General features: G+C 45.2%; 1 protein-coding gene across 6 annotated transcripts in view; it reads right to left on the bottom strand.

Annotated features, from left to right (window-relative positions):
• The window catches only part of LOC143984009 (uncharacterized), a 204,637-nt gene extending 199,899 nt beyond the window's left edge, over window positions 1-4,738 (bottom strand). For all 6 annotated transcript variants that reach the window (XM_077484256.1, XM_077484255.1, XM_077484259.1 and 3 more), the window contains exon 1: window positions 4,586-4,738. In XM_077484256.1, coding sequence (XP_077340382.1) covers window positions 4,586-4,693 — 108 coding nt within the window. In that variant the 5' untranslated portion in view covers window positions 4,694-4,738. The remainder of the gene's footprint in view (window positions 1-4,585) is intronic.
• Window positions 4,739-19,363: the final 14,625 nt, after the last annotated feature.

Raw genomic sequence — 19,363 nt, 5'->3', positions numbered from 1 at the left:
CTCGATCACCATTACTACAGCAACCAAGCTAAGCCGTTCATAGCTGCAAAGTCAATGGAAGTCAGTGTGCTGCTCTGGGTCACTCGTCCTGTGTGATGTCTTATACAGTCACAAGGGGAGAACCAGGAAGCTGAAGAGGAGGGCATACTATGGCGAGGCTTCCTGTATGTGCCATTTTCAGGATAAGGAAATAATCTGGCATTCTCGCGCTGGAGGTGCTCTCTGTGATTGCGGAGTCCTTGGGACTCAGCTGATCACTGATCGAGGTAAAGGGCCAATCACAGCGGATCAGTGTGATCAGCTGTCAGCCAATGACAGCTGATTGTGGAAGCAAACAGAATACAGTTATTGGCTTTTTTTCTTCACGCTGTCAGAGTGAAGAAAAGAAGAAAGCCATTTACCAGCTTCTGTAAGGCCGCGTTCACACGCGGGGACTGTTCGCTGAAACTTTGTTCGTCAAACAGTTGCCGCAACAGTCCGCTCAAAATTTGCATGAGCGGACTTGCCCACACACGGCACTTTTTGAGCGGACTGTTTCAGCGAACTGTTTGCCAAACAGTTCGCTCAACTTTTGAAATGAACGGACTCGCCCACGTAAGGCGGAGGCAAGTCCGCCCATTTCGAGCGCGTGTACAGGTAGGTGGGGCCCGCGAAGGAGACGTCGCAGGCACCGCCGCCTGGAATGGACTTAAAGGGACACCCAACGCCGAAAAAAATCGGCGTGGGGGTTCCCCCAAAGTCCACAACAGACCCTTGTCCGAGCACGCTACCCGGCCGGCCAGGAAAGGGGGGGCGAGCGAGCACGCCCCCCCCCCTGAGCCGTACCAGGCCGCGTGACCTCAACATGGGGGGTGCCTTGGGGAAGGGGGGGCCGCGCGGCCCCCCCACCCCAAAGCACCTTGTCCCCATGTTGATGAGGACAAGGGCCTCTTCCCGACAACCCTGGCCGTTGGTTGTCGGGGTCTGCGGGCGGGGGGCTTATCGGAATCCGGGAGCCCCCTTTAATAAGGGGGCCCCCGGATACCGGCCCCCCACCCTATGTGAATGAGTATGGGGTACAATGTACCCCTACCCATTCACCTGTGAAATAAAGTACAAAAAAAAACACAACACAGGGAAAAAATATTTTATTGCACAGCTCCGGGGGTCTTCCGTCTTCGGGGGTCTTCTCGCCGGACTCCTCCGCTATCTTCTTGTAGCTCTTTTGCTAGCGGAGGAGTCCGGCTTTCTTCCTCCCCGCCGCCGGCCTCTTCTCCCGACTTCGGGGGTCTTGTCCCCCTCTTCGGTTCTTCTGCCGGGCCACCGCGCCTTCTTCTAGCTCTTTTACAGGCGGTGGCCCGGTCTTCTGTCGCCGCCGCCTTCCGTTCTTCGTCTTCGTCTTCGTCTTCTTCTTCTTCTTCTTCTTCTTCTTCTTCTCCAGGAGATGTTGACACGTCGCTCTCTCCGGCCGGAATGCCAGAGCCGCCCTGCGCTGCCACTTATATAGTGACAATGGGGCGGTGTCACATGGTATATGTCACATGGGTTGGTCACATGGGTTGATGTCACATGGGGACTATGACATCGTAAGGGGGCGGGGTCACCATGTGACCAACCCATGTGACATATACCATGTGACACCGCCCCATTGTCACTATATAAGTGGCAGCGCAGGGCGGCTCTGGCATTCCGGCCGGAGAGAGCGACGTGTCAACATCTCCTGGAGAAGAAGAAGAACAAGAAGAAGAAGAAGAAGAAGAAGACGAAGAACGGAAGGCGGCGGCGACAGAAGACCGGGCCACCGCATGTAAAAGAGCTAGAAGAAGGCGCGGTGGCCCGGCAGAAGAACCGAAGAGGGGGACAAGACCCCGAAGTCGGGAGAAGAGGCCGGCGGCGGGGAGGAAGAAAGCCGGACTCCTCCGCTAGCAAAAGAGCTACAAGAAGATAGCGGAGGAGTCCGGCGAGAAGACCCCCGAAGACGGAAGACCCCCGGAGCTGTGCAATAAAATATTTTTTCCCTGTGTTGTGTTTTTTTTTGTACTTTATTTCACAGGTGAATGGGTAGGGGTACATTGTACCCCATACTCATTCACATAGGGTGGGGGGCCGGTATCCGGGGGCCCCCTTATTAAAGGGGGCTCCCGGATTCCGATAAGCCCCCCGCCCGCAGACCCCGACAACCAACGGCCAGGGTTGTCGGGAAGAGGCCCTTGTCCTCATCAACATGGGGACAAGGTGCTTTGGGGTGGGGGGGCCGCGCGGCCCCCCCTTCCCCAAGGCACCCCCCATGTTGAGGGCACGCGGCCTGGTACGGCTCGGGAGGGGGGGCGCGCTCGCTCGCCCCTCTTTCCTGGCCGGCCGGGTAACGTGCTCAGACAAGGGTCTGTTGTGGACTTTGGGGGGACCCCCACGCCGATTTTTTTCGGCGTTGGGGTTCCCCTTTAAGTCCATTCCAGGCGGCGGAGCCTACCTGGAGACGCGCTCGAAATGAGCAGACTTTCCTCCGAGCGGGAACAGTTTGCTCATTTCGAAAGTGGCCTACACACGGGCGGACTGTTCGCTCAAACAAAGTTTCAGCGGACAGTTTTTCGGAATTTCCGAAAAACTTTGTTCGTCAAACTGTCCGCTGAAACTGTCCGCTGAAGCCCCACACACGAGCGGACTGTCCGCTGAAACACTGTTCAGCGGACAAAGTTGAGCCAACAGTCCGCCCGTGTGTACGCGGCCTAAGAGGGACATTGGTCCCCTTAGTGCCCACCAGTGCTACTAATAAGTGCCCTCCAGTGCTGCTAATCAGTGTCATCTATCAGTGCCCATCAGTACTGCTAATCAGTGCCCACTAGTGCCACCTATCATTGCCCATCAGTGCTACCAATCAGTGCCCATCACTGCCTTATCATCAGTGTCACTTATCAGTGTTCCCTATTAGTGCCACCTACCAGAGCCACCTATCAGTGCCACCCATCAGTACAGCTTCATCAGTGCCTCCTGATCAGTGCCATCTCATCAGTGCCAAATATCAGTGCCGCCTATCAGTGCCGCCTCATTCAAGGAAGGGGAAAAATTACCTGTTTGCAAAATTTTATAACAAAATATGAAAAACTTTTTGTTTTATTTTCAAAATGTTTGGCCTTTTTTTGTTTGTTTAGCAAAAAAATAAAAACCCAACAGTGATTAAAGACCACCAAAAGAAAGCACTATGTGTGTGAAAAAAAAAAAAAAGATAAAAATGTCATATGTGTACAGCTTTGCATCACCGTGCAATTGTCATTCAGTATGACATCACTGAAAGCTAAAAAATTGGCCTGGGCAGGAATGGTGTATAAGTGCCCAGTAAGCAAGTGGTTAAGTACCATAGTTTGTCGCCATTCCACGAGTGTGCAACATTTTAAAGCATTACATGTTAAAGTGGGGTGCCCCTTAAAAAAGTAAAAATAAAAGTCAGCAGCTACAAATACTGCAGCTGCTGACTTTTAATAATCAGACACTTACCTGTTCCAGGGTCCAGGGATGCAGGGGAACGAAGCCCCATTCGTTCCCCGCTCCGCTCGGCGGCGCCGGCATTCTTACTGTGAGCACCCGGCTGTGGCTTCACAGCCAGGCACCCACTGCGCATGCGCGAGCGGCGCCATGTGCTATGATACTCCACGCAGCCATCTGGGACCTGTCACGTGTCCCAGATGACTGACTGCGCTGAGGGGAAGTGATGTCAGGTGCCCGGGCACTGAAGGAGGCAGACTACGGGGGACCTCCTAGCAACAGGCATTTAGAGGTGAGTTAAAAAAAAAATTATTTTCCAAATGTATATATTTTTTTATTTATTTTAATCATTTTTTATGGGGGGGGGAAACACCACTTTAAGTATCTATTTAATTGATATAACATTATCTTCCATATATGCCGTATAGTGTGGGTGGAGGAATTAGTGGCGCTGAAGCGAAAAGTATGTGGCCAATCCCTATTCGATCGACTTATGTCAAAAGGGATATGCTGAAGAGCTTTTCTCAATCTGATTTGCCGGTTTGATCTGATTGGCTGCAGGTGATGATCAGTGTAATGACAGAGGCACAATACAGTGTCCCAGCGGGGGGATTCCTCCGTCCACCTCACTTGTTCAGTCTGCTGGTTGAGTGAAAAAAACAAACCATCTATGGCTAGCTTTAGTAGTTTGTGGTCAGACTCCGCAAACATGATATGGTGTATAGCAGTAACCCAAAGTACGATCGGTGCTGAAAAGTCAATCCAAAACACAAATGTGAGATATCGGTGCAGCTGTCAGTACTGACAATCAGGAACAATTCCTTCCAGTGACAATCTTCATAATCTAGAACTGTCCTGGGAAGGCTGAGCCTGTTATTAGCTATGAACACATCACAAGCCCCATACACACTATCAGATTGTCTGCTGAGTTTTTCCTTCAGATTTACCAAAACCATGTAGTAGAAGGGCCTGCCTGATTGCATACACATTGAAACTCCTAAGGTTTGACCTCATATTATATGGTTTTGGTAAATCTGAAGGAAAAACTCAGCAGACAAGATAGTGTGTACGGGGCTACAGAGGGATCAATCATAAACATACACTGATATGGGAAGGATTTACTAACCAGACAATTGTGATGGGCTAGGATCTCTTCATTAGAAGTATTCCTCAGGCTCCCAGCTTCTTCACCCTCCTTACAGAAGACACAGACCTCTTCTGGTACGTCAGCCATGGAGCTCAGTGCTAGAACAGGAAAGCAATCTCTTCCAGGCACTTTCACTTTCTATTACCGGATTGAACATAAACCAGGCTGTAGGATGGGCCAAGCATTACAGTGTTTGTATTCAAACTCTTAAAGTGATACTAAGCCTAAAACCAAAAATGGAAACCATATTGCAGTTTACCAATCATTAGATGTGGTGGCTGCAATTGTTTTCTTTATTTTTGGCTTATCACCCCTCAGTGGCGGTTGGTGCTCAAAATTTTTGGGGAGGGCGCAAGCAAACTGAAAAATTCAGAAAAACACTGAAAGAAAACCCATCAATTGCAGCCTCACTGAGCCTTCAATTGCAGGCACTGTGCCCATAAAATGCAGCCACTGGGCAAACTAGTTAAGCATGTTCTCACGGCAGCTCGCTGCCTGGTAACACTGCATTGGAAGAGTCGCTTGGTAGAGGTAGAGGGAGCACTGTATGCTAGGGTTAAAGAAGTAGAGATAATGGAGAAGATGACAGCATGGATGCAGGACCGCCTGGACGCGCACAATCTGGTTTGGGAATTATGGCACCGCCGGGAGGAACCTACCAGTCCGGAATCAGGTACTGGTTAAGATTGGCCGAGCCTTCCTTCTCCCCCACCCCCCCCCCCCTTTTTTTTCTCTCTTCCCCCTCCCTCTTCCCTTTTTCTTTTCTCCCTTTTATTGGGTGCCCGTTAGGGACCTATGTACCCACCCACTACACCAGCTGGAGGGCCTGTTTAACAGCATTTGCTTTAGTTGTTTGTATAACCTGATCTGAGCAGCCTTGAGAAGTATACAATAAAACATGGAAAGCAGATAGATAGTGAACACGAACCTGGGACAATTGCATAGCCATGTAAATTCAAGGTGAAAGTTGTTTTTTTTCGTTTTTTTTTTCACTGTATTGTTGGTCGAAAGACCATGGAATTTCAACTGTATGTGAAATATCTTTCAATAAAAAAAAGTTATTGACAAAAAAAAATGCAGCCACTATGCCCACCATATGCAGCCACTGTGCCCATCATATGCAGCCATTGTGCCCATCATATGAAGCCTCTGTGCCCATCATATGAAGCCTCTGTGCCCATCATATGCAGCCTCTGTGCCCATCATATGCAGCCTCTGTGCCCACCATATGCAGCTTCTGTGCCCATCATATGCAGCCTCTGTGTCCATCATATGCAGCTTCTGTGCCTACTTCTGTGCCCATCATATGCAGTCACTGTGCTCATCATATGCAGCCATTGTGCCCATCATATGAAGCCTCTGTGCCCACCATATGCAGCTTCTGTGCCCACCATATGCAGCTTCTGTGCCCATCATATGCAGCTTCTGTGCCCACCATATGCAGCTTCTGTGCCCATCATATGTGGCCTCTGTGTCCATCATATGCATCCTCTGTGTCCATCATATGCAGCTTCTATGCCCACCATACGCAGCCTCTGTGCCCATCTTATGCAGCCTCTGTGGCCATTATATGCAGCTTCTGTGCCCACCATATGCAGCTTCTGTGCCCATCATATGCAGCCATTGTGCCCATCATGTGCAGCTTCTATGCCCACCATGAGCAGCTTCTGTGCCCATCATATGCAGCTTCTGTGCCCATTATATGCAGCTTCTGTGCCCACCATATGTAGCTACGGTGACCCCCCCCGGCTCGCCCGCCATCAGACTGGCACTTACCCCATACAGGTGATGGCAGCGAGCTGTGGAATGGGCAGGCGATGGCTCCTGCATCCTCCATGGTTCCCATGCATTTCCTCCTCCGTTCCGCTGGGTGGGGGGCACGCAGCACACCGGCAGTAAATCACGGGAGGAGTTCCGGCCCTTACTGGGCTGTTGGGTCGTCTCCTCTCCTGTGTCTCCTATGTCAGCAGCGGTGGCGGAGGAGTCCGATCCTCCAGCTTCCTCCCCTGTGTGTCTCTTCCGCCAAAGCGCCAGGCAAACAGGTCTCACTGACCTGCCTCCTGATGTGGTGTAAAAATAGCGAAAATTAAGGTCATACAACAGGGTGGGATCAGAGCGCACTCTCTGCACCCCGAGCCCACCCTTTTTTGAAGCCTATTAGAGCCTCAAGTTCTAATTAGGCGCTTAAAAAAAAAGACACCCCCTCCCACACTGCCATAGGAGTCCATGCATCCGGCATCTTGAAAGGGGCCGAGCGAATGAATAGGGAGGCTGTGGCAGAGATTGGGGGCAGCGGCGCCCATGTGCCCACAAAGCCCCTGTCCCCCCTTTTTTTTCACCTCTGGATCCAGCCACTAACACACTTCCTATCTTTGTCTGAATTCTGGATGAAGTAGTAAAGCCTATGGACAGCAGTATTGTCAGCCTGGGGAGAGGGTAATGTTAGGCCACATGCACACTCTATTCTTTTAGATGCCTGTTTCACACCTATGCGTTTTTTAGTGCTTTTTGTATTTAACATGGTTTTCTATGGGACATGTTCACATCTATGTTTTAAAGTGGTTGTAAACCCTTAAAACACACTTTGACCTACAGGTAAGCCTAGATTAAGGCTTACCTATAGGTCCAAGAAATATCTCCTAAACCTATACGGTTTAGGAGATATTTGCCCGAAGACAGGCACCGCTGTCTACGGTGCATGCGCCATAGACAGCGGCACGCAGGAGCACTGAGAGTGGCATCGTCAACTACGAGGATGCCGCGCATGCCGGCTCCCGTGCGCATGCACGGGAGTGACGTCATCGCGGCTTCGCCGAATGACAGAGGCAGAGCTGCGAGATCCCACCCAGAAGATGGATGCGCCGGACTACAGGGGACAGCGGTGACTGTTGGCTCCTCTGTCAGGTAAGTGACACATAATGGACTACTATGCAATACATAGTAGTCCATTATGCTTTGCCTTTGCAGGGAATGAAAGAGGAAGTAAACCCATCAGGGTTCTCTCATCCCTCCCTCTTCACTCTATCTACAATTAAAAAAAAATAAAAAATGTTTGCTTTTATTTACTTTAAAGAGGTGTGATCATGAATAATTAGACTGGATTCACACCTATGCATTTTTAGTGCATTTTGCAGATTTGCACTACAGTCCATTTACCATGGTTTCCTATGGAACACATTCTTTTGTGCAAATCTGCAAAAAGCACTAAAAATGTATAGGTGTCAATCCAACCTCACTTCAAAGAAAATAAATTAATCTATAAACTTTTTTAACTTTAGTAATGCAAAGGCTGCATTAAGGTGAAAAATGTTTAGCCTTTAGAACCACTTTAGATCAGTGCTGTGGCCATTTTTCTGCCATTAAGTTATCATTATTATGATTGTTAACTTTTTATGGTTGTTTGGGAGGGGACGGGGTGCACCCTGCAATCTCATGTTTAATCAAACTAAATTATATTTATTTTATTTGTGTAAAAGAATTTGGTTATTGATGTTTTGTGTTATATTTTTTTCTTTTTTCTAAGGCCCCTTTCACATGAACGATCCTTTCAGGTCCGCCTGTCAGTTTTTCAGGCGGACCTGAACGGATGCTCCATAGAGTTCTATGGAGCGTCGGATGTCAGTGGTGATAAGTCCGCTGACATCCGACCCACTCCGATCCAAAAAAGTGTGACGGAGGAAAAAGCTATTTTTCCATCCGTCATCGGATCGGGTGACGACGGACACTGCCGTCCCTCGTCACCCAATCACCCATAGGAGAGAGCGGCGCTGTGACAGGTCCGTCCCTGCGCAGTGTGCAGAGACGGACCTGTCATCTTCCTGCTCAGCGGGGATCGCCGGAGTGGATATCCACGGGGCGGATCAGCACTGATCTGCCCCGTGTGAAAGGACCCTAAGGATTTTTGCCCTTGAATTCTTTGATTACAAAAGTGTGGCTATGTCACAGGCAGGGCCGGTGTCCCATCATATAAGGTCTCCCATCAGATAGTGTCCGCTGTGTACTGCGCATGTGCAGTACACAGCAACACAGATTCCAAAAATAGCCAAATTCCAAAAATAGCCGAGGATGAACGGCGCCTGAGCCATGAGTCCAGGTTCTAGCCCCACCATCCAAGTTGACATAGAGTAGGAATAAAAAAGAGCCAAGCGCAGCGAGGCCGAGCCCGAAGCGTGGTGAATGAAGCTCGCCCGCGAGGGGCCGTCTAATTTTCACAACCCCATGTCCACCTCGATGGTGGGGCTACCACCTCCACTCACGACGCAGGCGCCGTTCGGCTTCGGAAATTTTACGAAGCTTCTTCTGCCCCGTACTGCGCATGCGCAGTACGGGGCGGACGCTATATGATGGCAGGACACTATCTGCCAGAACACCAGTACAGGGGGGGGGGGGGGGCGGGAGGGATGGATGCCCTGGGCGGAGTGTGGGAGGGATGTCGGGTTGCCAGTAATAAGAATCACAGAATAGTCAGGCTTTCACACTGCTCTATGCTGCATCCTCTGTTGCTGCTGCAGTCTGCCCAGAATCGGGGCTAACAATGTGCCCACACTCATTGGCTGCCTCCTTTGTACATCCATATCCTATCTCAGAAGCTAGAGGGACACTCTCTCCCTCGAGTTCCTCTCAGTCTTGCCAACTCCATTTGGGCTGACACAGGAAGAGCTTCTCTAAAGGGGGCAGAGCAAGAAGTTAACTCTATACTGCAGCCCCGATCACTGCTTCCCGTCCAGCACTGCAGACAGCAGACATCAGAGCGCAGCACAGGGCAGATTGAAGATGTGAGGATGGATGGATGGATAGTTTCTGTCTTCTGAACCTGTGAGTCCTGATCTAAACTCTATCTGGCTGTGCTGTAAACCTGCTGTACTCTGCACTAAACATAAAAAAGAAAAAACCTGTTTAATAATGTGTGATATGCAGGGAGTTTTCAGTGTTCTACAAAGTGTGGAGTGTGCAGAAGCTTCATTCCGTGTCTTTGCTGCATCTGTGACTGACACTTGTAGCTGCAGCAAAGATGGATGCGGTGGTTATGGAGCACAGTGTTAGCCCCTGTACACACGGTTGGAGATTCTGCCAACCAAATCCGTTGGATTTTGTCCGTCGGATTGTGTCCGACGGATTGTGTCCGAAACTGTTGCATACACACGGTCGGGCCAAGTTGACTGATTTAGCGGTTGCCAAGAACGCGGTGACGTAAGCCCTGTAAAGCGGGACTAGAAAAAGGAAGTTCAGCACCACGTCCGGCACCCTTTGGGCTCCTTCTGCTGATCTCGTGTTTTAGTAGAAGTTTGGTGAGAGACGATTCGCGCTTTTCAGATTAGTGATTCAGATCGCTACCGCTCTTCAGTTTGTGCTTGTCTTTGCGTATCTGATAATCAGTGCGTGCAGTCATTAAGTATTTGCTTCTCATTGTGGACTATATCTTGGTATAGTACGCTTTGAAAGGCATTTTTTATTGTCTGCTTGCTTCTGCTATTCAGTTCGTTCTTTCAGGCCTTGCTGTTTATCGGTGCTTTCTGTTGTCTGTTCTGACCAGCCGACCGTTTTCCAAACATGTTTCGTCTACGAACTCATCGTACAGTTTGTGCTGTGCAGGGGCTTCATGTTGGGGTTCTTACTTTGACTTTGACACAAGCCCAGTCCATGAACAGGGAGGGGAGGCGTTTGTGGACCAAGAATTGGTTGCGCCAGCGTCACCAGTTCTCCCACATGCCTTTGCTCCGTGAGATCCGCGAGAATTTTAATCCTGATCATTTCTTGATTTTTCTCAGGATGACGGACCCCGTTTTTCACCGTCTGCTGGCTTTGCTGATATATCATCAGGCAGGATACCTGCATGTGGCAAGCCATCCCTCCGGAGCAGAGGCTCATCGCCACGTTGCGCTACTTGGCGACAGGGAGAAGCCTTCAGGACCTCAAGTTCTCTACAGGCATCTCCCCCCAGGCTCTGGAGATCATTATTCCAGAGACCTGTTCTGCCATCATTCAGCTCTTGCAGAAGGACTATATTATGCTAAGTTTTATCCTTAAACATCACATTCTATGTATATCATGATTGCTAATGTCTTGCATTTCTTTCCTCATTCCCTAATTACCATCATTGAAATATGCTCTAATTCATATGTTCTGCCCCTTTGTCCTCATGCAGATTTGCCTCACTAACTTCCCCACCATGCTCTTCTTGGCCCCTAAAACTATAGTCTAGTCACTTAACAATGTCTTTTGGCAGCTCCATAGTATTGCTTTCCCCTAAAATCTCGACAAATGTGATGTGTGTGCTTCAATTCATGCAAAGTGACCTTTTTTGGATTTTTGGAGTTGTGCCAAACTCATTAGGAACCCCCCTCGCCTACCTCAGCTGATAGCAATCTTCTTTCTGATGACTTGACCCAACCCAATACACACTCTAAATACCTTTTTCATGATCACATTTATGGACAAATTCACCAAAGCATGTAGTGTAAGGGCCTGCCTCAATACTTTAAAATGCTATTTTGATTTTTTTTAACACATTAATTTTCTTTCTATGTAATAGCAGAATGTCAAAATGTCATTCCATTTTGTTATTATGACACTTCTTACCTGTCCGGTGGGCTGCCAATAGTGTAACTAAGGAGGGGCTTCCCAAAGTATCACACATTATTTAGGCATTCAGCTCTCAATCAAGTGGAGAGGGTTACCTGTCCTAAACATCCCCCCTCATTTTTTAGCAAGGGCCCATCAGATGGGGGGGGGGGGTGGGGGGGAGTTATGACTCTCATAAGGGGACCTTATACTTTAGGCTTTAAATACTCAGTTAAAAAAAATGTTATACAAATTTTGACAAAAAAAGGGGGTGTCTAATCTGCATGCGATGTTGATTTTTCAAATTACTTGTTTTTGTTCTTGTGTCACTACATAGTGTCCTTAAACGCCACAGGAATGGCAGACTGTGGCCTCCCACTTTGCCAGTTTTATTAAAGTTGTGCCTTTTTCACCAACAGTGCAAACCCAAGTTCAGAGTGAGATGAGGGGACAGTCTCTTTTTCAGATAATCTTATTATGATGTGGGGTGGCTACACACACACCTTCTTTTTGTTAACTGTATGTATAAATGTATGTAGTGCATTACTGATCAAAATCATGCTCATTTTCAGCACCATAGCAGGAAAATGGCATGATTGTCCAAATTTACACCTCACTCATTGGGTGTTTTTTTTTACTAAAGGCACATCCACTATGCACTACAAGTGCACTGCAAAAGTACACCTGAAACTGCACTTGGAGTGCAAAGTGGAGTTGCCTTTAGTAAATCACACTCCTCAGCACAAACTCAAATTTGACTACAAATACATTTTAGGACCAATGAAAAAGGAAGCCACACATTGTTGACAATTCAACTTTTTAATACAAGCACATTCATATGTGCGTTTATTAAAGGTTTTTACAACAAACCAAGAAATTGTGTGTATCTAAAACAGAGTTTAATCATATTTTTTTTTAATTGTTTATTTTGTGTAAACATGTATCAAACCGTAAAATACAGAACACAAGAACTTACAAAGTTCAACTTTGAAAAGTGAAGACAATATCAGGCATGAGTATGTACAAACTGGGCTGATATTGCCTTCATCACATGGGGTGTCACCCCTGAAAAAAACACATTTTGAAGATGCACACAGTGTGTTAACATGTGCTATATGCCATCATGGGGGATCAATGTACATGCTTTGGGGCTGCAACCCCTTCATCTCAGACACTTTACACAAAACACGTACATTGATCCCCCATGATGGGAGATAGCACATGTTTACACACTCTGTGCATCTTCCAAATTTTTAATTTTGCAAAATACAACATTTTTATGTTAAAAAGCAAAAATAAAACCCTATCTAGTTTTTTAGTTTTCACACTCTCCCCAAAACATCAATGATGTTCTTCATTTTATTTTTAACATCATTGATGTTTTGTTGGACAATTTCCAAATCCTGATTGCACCCCATTATCTCCCCGATCAAGATCTGGGCACTTTCACTGGTAAAACGGGAATCTTCTTCCACATCACCTAGAAAACAAGGAAAACAAACACACCATGTAATCCAAATATGGTGATATACATTGATGAGCTTACCGGAAGTTGTGTTCTCCGACACTCACCTGTTGTGGTGTCAATTTGTCCAACCTCCACAATCTCTCCTTCCTCCTCCTCCTCCTGCTCCTGCTCCTTCTCCTCTGTTTGCTTTTGGAAGTTGCCATTCTTTGTGATGGGCGTGGTCCCTGGTGTCCTCATGGTCCCTGGTGTCCTCATACTTGCCGAGTCTTCTCTCCCCTATGAGAATGTAAACAAAGATTAATTAGCACACAGAGGGCAGAAATAGGAATATGAAACATTGCTTGGAAGTGTTGTACAATTGTGTTTTTGGGTTAAAGTTACAAGGTGAGAACATTATTGGGGACACTTTGTTAAGCTGGAATACTTCCCTGCAGAACGATGTTTCATACAAACGAACAAAACCATGACCTTAAAAGTGGCCATTTTAAAATGCACAACAGGAAATCAAAGCACATGGAGCATGTATGCAATCAAGAATAATCATATGAACACACGACAACTACTTACTTTTTTTAAGAACACGCTTGATCCTTAGATACTGCTCGTGCTCCCTCAGTTTCAGGTCTGACCAGCGTTTTCTCAGTTGATCCTTGGATCGGTGTACCCCAAAATTCTTCAGAAGACTCTTCACAACTTTATTCATGATCTTGGCCTTTCTGATATTTGGGCTTGGGTAAGGTCCATACTTCCCATCATAGTTGGTCCTGTTCAATATGTCGACCCTCTCCAACATCTCTCCAAAAGACATATTTGAGGCCTTAAATCTTGTCTTCCTGGATCAGGACGTTTCAGGCTCCGGGCTTTCCTCACTATTTATACCATTACATGACCATATCCACTGTCACTACCGAATAAATCTAAATAGTGCCAATCGGCCCTTCTGAAAGAAATAAGTCCTTATGTCACTCCTCAGAGTCTACAAGGCCGAAGCCGTAGCTAACATATAGTCAGAAAAAAAGAAAGAAAATAGACTTTTCCCCTGCTGTTGTGTCCCGCTTTTAACTTGCGTACCAACACCAGGAGAAAAGAAAAGTAGCTACCTTAGGTTTCGGTGAACACATAGGACATTTTGATTAATATCAAAAATATTTTTATTTCTTTCTATACATAAAACAATAAACCTAGATTGAATTGCATCAATCGATCCTAGATGTTTACACAACATTAACCAAAGATGACCCAAAGATCATCCTTATCTGCACAGTTCATACACCCTGACTTTCAACAAACAGAACCAGACATACTCATACATGCAACAATAAAACAGATAGAGGCGCCTCCTATGGCCATACATGTGGGGATATACCGAGTATGATCAAATTGTACCAATAATACGCTTCTGTTAGGAAGCATGAGATAAAAATCTCTCGGAAATCTGCACATGTATGGTCATCAAAGTAGCAGTAATTGGAAATGGGGATAATTATGACCAGACAACGGTCCTAATTTCTCATTAGTACCTCCATTTAACCTACATAGCAATTCTCTTTGGTTGAAAATAGGAATATCTCAGGCTGGTGATTATAACAGTCTCATGAAGATCTCTCAGTTTGTTCAGTCAATTTATTATAATTCTGAGTCTCCATCTACTTAATCACTTATTGCAAAGTGTAGCAAACCTGAAGCCTTCACTTTCAGCCTTTTGCAAGCAGTGGCATAAATGACAGGCAATACTGAAAATGTAACAATAAATGGCAGTGAATTGAATATATTCAAATCCAGTTGTATTTAAAGTGCACTATTTGTCACACATGTCAGGCTTTCCTATGATACTGTGACAGAAAGTTACATATATTCAGCGGTTCCAATATTATGCTTCTATTAGGAAGCATGAGATAAAAATCTCTCGGAAATCTGCACATGTATGGTCATCAAGGTAGCAGTAATTGGAGATGGGGATAATTATGAGCAGTCACCAGTCCTGATCTCTCACTAGTACCTCCATTAAACCTACATTGCAATTCTCTTTAATTGAAATAGGAATATCACAGGCGTGTGAATATAAAAGTCTCATGAAGATCTCTCAGTTAGTTCAGTCAATTATTATAGCTCTGAGTCTCCTTCTACTTAACCACTTCCCACCCGGCCAATGTATATATACGGCGGGTGGGAGCCGCCTGCTCCTGATAGGACGTTCAGGAACGTCATTCAGGAGCAGCGGGATCGCGCGCGCGCGTGCCCGCGCAGCGGCGCGATCCCGATGTGCTCGTGTCACCCGGACACGGCACATCTCAGATCGGCAGGAGGGCTCTGTGATTGGCCCTCCTGATCACATGACGGCCGTGTCCAATCACGGCCGTCATGTGATGTAAACAAACAGCCGGTTGCTAGGCAATCGGCTCTCCTCTCCTCACACGGAAGTCACCGCTGAGAAGAGGAGAGCAGAACGCTGCAGCCGGCTGATGATCAGTGAGTATGGGCTGCTTTTCACAGCTTTTTACTCACTGATCATCAGTGTAGTGTAAACACACAACACACCACACAGTGAAAACACAGTCCCCACATATGTCCCCAAAACACACATGTCCCCAAAACATACATGTCCCCAAATAATAAAAACACATGTCCCTAATAATAAAAACATGTCCCCCACATATGTCCCACTAAAATCACATGTCCCAATGATTATCTGCACACATATGTACGTGATCACCTGCACACATATGTACATGATCATTTGCGTACATATGTCCGTGATCACACAAACCAATTATTATACACTTAACGGAATTTTTTTTACCAAAAACATGTAGCAGAATACATTTTGGCTTAAATTTATGACAAAATTTGATTTTATTGGATTTCTTTTCAAATAGAAAAAAGAAAATATTGTTTTTTTCCCAAATTTCCGCTTTTTTTGCGCTTATATCGCAAAAAAAAAAAACGGAGTCGTGAATAAATAACACCAAAATAAAGCTCTATTTGTGCGAACAAAATGATAACAATTTCATTTGGGTACAGTGTAGCATGACCGCGCAATTGTCACTGAAAGCGCTAGAGCGCTGAAAGCTGAAAATTGGGCTGGGAAGGAAGGGGGTGAAAGTGCCCTGTATTGAAGTGGTTAATCACTTGCAGCCGAGTATAGCAAACCTGAAACCGACATGTGAAGCCTTCACCTTCACTTTTAGCCTTTTGCAAGCAGCGGCATAAATGACAGTCAATACTGAAAATGTAACAATCAGTGGCAGTGAATTGATTGTATTCAAACTCAGTCGTATTTAAAGTGCACTATTTGTCACACATATCAGACTTTCCTATAATACTGTGACTGTTTTAAAGTTCCATATATCCAGCGGTTCCATAAAAAATGCCTTGCACCAAAAATGAATGATTCTCAGACACTGGCTTACCATACCCTGGGGATTTCACTCAAATTTGCTGTGTCAATATATAAATATGAGATTCTCAAGCAGTTCATCAGACAAGCTGAATACTTGGATGCAATCTTTCTCCACAAACGATTTTAGTCGATCAAAAGTCCAATAAATGTGTATAGGATCTTTCACCACTTGTTGTATAACATCCAAGTCTCACCACCTCTGTTATACTGCGTCCACTCCAGGGTCTTTTGCAATCAGCTGCGCCGGAAGCCTTTCAAACAGGTGCTCACTCATTCAGATATTCCATATTTCTGATCCAAACTGCTAATACTCTGATTCATGCCCAGAAGGGTGCCTACTATCCACACAAACGTCAACGCGTTTCGCAACGTGGCATCACATAGCTTCAACTGGACGTATGGGAATTCAAATGACATTTCCTTTTTGTAGTCTCCTTATACGCCATTGTTCCTCCCATAGTGTGTTTAATTAGCATGTACCTGGTAGAGGGCAGTCAAAGACTTCATTTAAATTAACCCTTTCCTATTGTTATCAAAGACAGGGAGCATTCCATTTACCTAGCCCATAGATCATTGTGAGTGGAGAGGGAATATTTAAACTGCTACTTTTATTCCAAATAGACAGATATTGACAGGACAGACAGATATACATCCATTCACATTTTACCACTAAAGAATCTTTAGGGAGAAGGGAAAGCAAAGGGAAGAAAGATGGAGAAAAAAATAAATAAATAAATAAATAAATAAATAAAAAATAATAATAATAATAATAATAAAAAAAAAAATTTAAAAAAAAAGGGGGGGGGGATTTAAGTTCAAGAAGGAAAAAACAAACCCATTTAAGGTGAGGGAAAAATAAGGAAGAAGGGAAAGGGGGGGGATATATTATCCCTAACAAAGGAGGAACAGGCCAGCGCATTCCGCAGATAGCCCACAGCTTCAATTAATTGAGGAAGCATTGTAAATTTAATTCCGTATTCATTCCTTTAGGTGCAAGACTTTTTAAAGTAAAAATCCACCATTTCTCCTTTTGTAACAGAATGCTGTCAAAGTCGCCTCTTCTTGCCAACAATTTCAAGGCATAGATTCCTTTGACCTTAAAGCCTTCTGTCTTTCCCTCATGATATTGTGCAAAATGTTTAGCGACTGGCCTTTCCTCCTTCTGTTCTTTGTTATCTCTCTGCCTCTCCCTCTCCTTCCTAATATCCCTCAGATGTTCCCCTATACAGACTTTTAGAGCTCTCTTTGTTTTGCCAATATATATTTTAGGACAAGGACACGTTATCATATAGATCACTTTTGTGGTTGAGCAATTTATTAAATCCTTTATTACGAATTCATGATTACCTTCTGCATCATGAAAATTTGTGGCCCTTTCTACATAGGGACATATTTGGCATTTTGTGCATGGCACCATCCCCCTACAACGTGGGTACTCTGATAGCCATGTGGGATTTTGCCGCCTAATATATTCTGAGTGTATCAGGATGTCTCCCAAATTTTTAGATCTGCGTGCTACCATTGTCGGTCTTTCCCCCGCTATTTTTACCAACTCTTTATTATTTCTTAATATGCCCCAGTGTTTCTCAAGGGCTCTTCGCACAGAATTCCATTGATTGCCATATGTTGTAATCAGTCTGATTGTATTAGCTTCTTCATGTTTCTTAGAATTAGGATTTCCTTCCCTGTTCAACAGACTTTCTCTGCCACGAGTCGCAGCTTTACGCTTAGCGTTACGTAATTGTCTATGGGAATATCCTCGCTCACGAAATCTTACATAAAGCTCCCTGGATTCCCTTCTAAGATCCTCAGCATCGGAACAATTTTGCCTAATGCGTATGAATTCCCCAATTGGAATCCCATTTTTCTGCCATATAGGATGATGGCTCTCAGCCTGGCTCTCAGCCTGTAGCAGCGTATTGGCTGCCGTTTCCTTGCGATATGTACATGTTTTAATTTTACCATTTTCTAATTTGATTTTTAAATCCAGAAAGGGCAATTCTTTTTTATTGCAAACGAAAGTTAGATGTATATTATATTTGTTTACATTCAGCTGTGAGATGAACTCAGAAATTAAATTAGGGTCACCTCTCCACATTATCAGTATATCATCCATGTACCTCAGCCCAGGGGCCCAGAATGAGTTCTTAATAGATCTGCTGCAGTTTGCCTTAAATAATAATTATTTCCAGTTCTCATCGACTTTCTACCAGCAAATTAGGGGCACTTCTATGGGAGCAGCATGGGCTCCATCATATGCATGCCTACATTTGGGCAATTGGGAAGAGAATGAAGTGTATAAACATCCAATGTACCTTGCCCACGTGGACACGTGGCTGAGGTACATGGATGATATACTGATAGTGTGGAGAGTTGACCCTAATTTAATTTCTGAGTTCATCTCACAGCTGAATGTAAACAAATATAATATACATCTAACTTTCAGATTGATTACAACATATGGCAATCAATGGAATTCTGTGCGAAGAGCCCTTGAGAAACACTGGGGCATATTAAGAAATAATAAAGAGTTGGTAAAAATAGTGGGGGAAAGACCGACAATGGTAGTACACAGATCTAAAAATTTGGGAGACATCTTGATACACTCAGAATATATATGGCGGCAAAATCCCACATGGCTATCAGAGTACCCACGTTGTAGGGGGATGGTGCCATGCACAAAATGCCAAATATGTCCCTATGTAGAAAGGGCCACAAATTTTCATGATGCAGAAGGTAATCATGAATTCGTAATAAAGGATTTAATAAATTGCTCAACCACAAAAGTGATCTATATGATAACGTGTCCTTGTCCTAAAATATATATTGGCAAAACAAAGAGAGCTCTAAAAGTCTGTATAGGGGAACATCTGAGGGATATTAGGAAGGAGAGGGAGAGGCAGAGAGATAACAAAGAACAGAAGGAGGAAAGGCCAGTCGCTAAACATTTTGCACAATATCATGAGGGAAAGACAGAAGGCTTTAAGGTCAAAGGAATCTATGCCTTGAAATTGTTGGCAAGAAGAGGTGACTTTGACCGCATTCTGTTACAAAAGGAGAAATGGTGGATTTTTACTTTAAAAAGTCTTGCACCTAAAGGAATGAATACGGAATTAAATTTACAATGCTTCCTCAATTAATTGAAGCTGTGGGCTGTCTGCGGAATGCGCTGGCCTGTTCCTTCTTTGTTAGGGAGAATATATCCCCCCTCCCCACCCCCCGTTCCCTTCTTCCTTATTTTTCCCTCACCTCAAATGGGTTTGTTTTTTCCTTCTTGAATTTAAATCCCCCCCCCCCTTTTTTATTTTATTTATTTATTTTTTATTTT

Source organism: Lithobates pipiens, unplaced genomic scaffold (assembly GCF_037356315.1).
Source record: "Lithobates pipiens isolate NorthernLeopardFrog02 unplaced genomic scaffold, aLitPip1_a1.2 Scaffold_16, whole genome shotgun sequence".
In the NCBI taxonomy this organism is placed as follows: domain Eukaryota; kingdom Metazoa; phylum Chordata; class Amphibia; order Anura; family Ranidae; genus Lithobates; species Lithobates pipiens.
The sequence above is the reverse complement of the archived record's forward strand: the minus strand, read 5'-3'. Positions and strand labels throughout refer to the sequence as shown.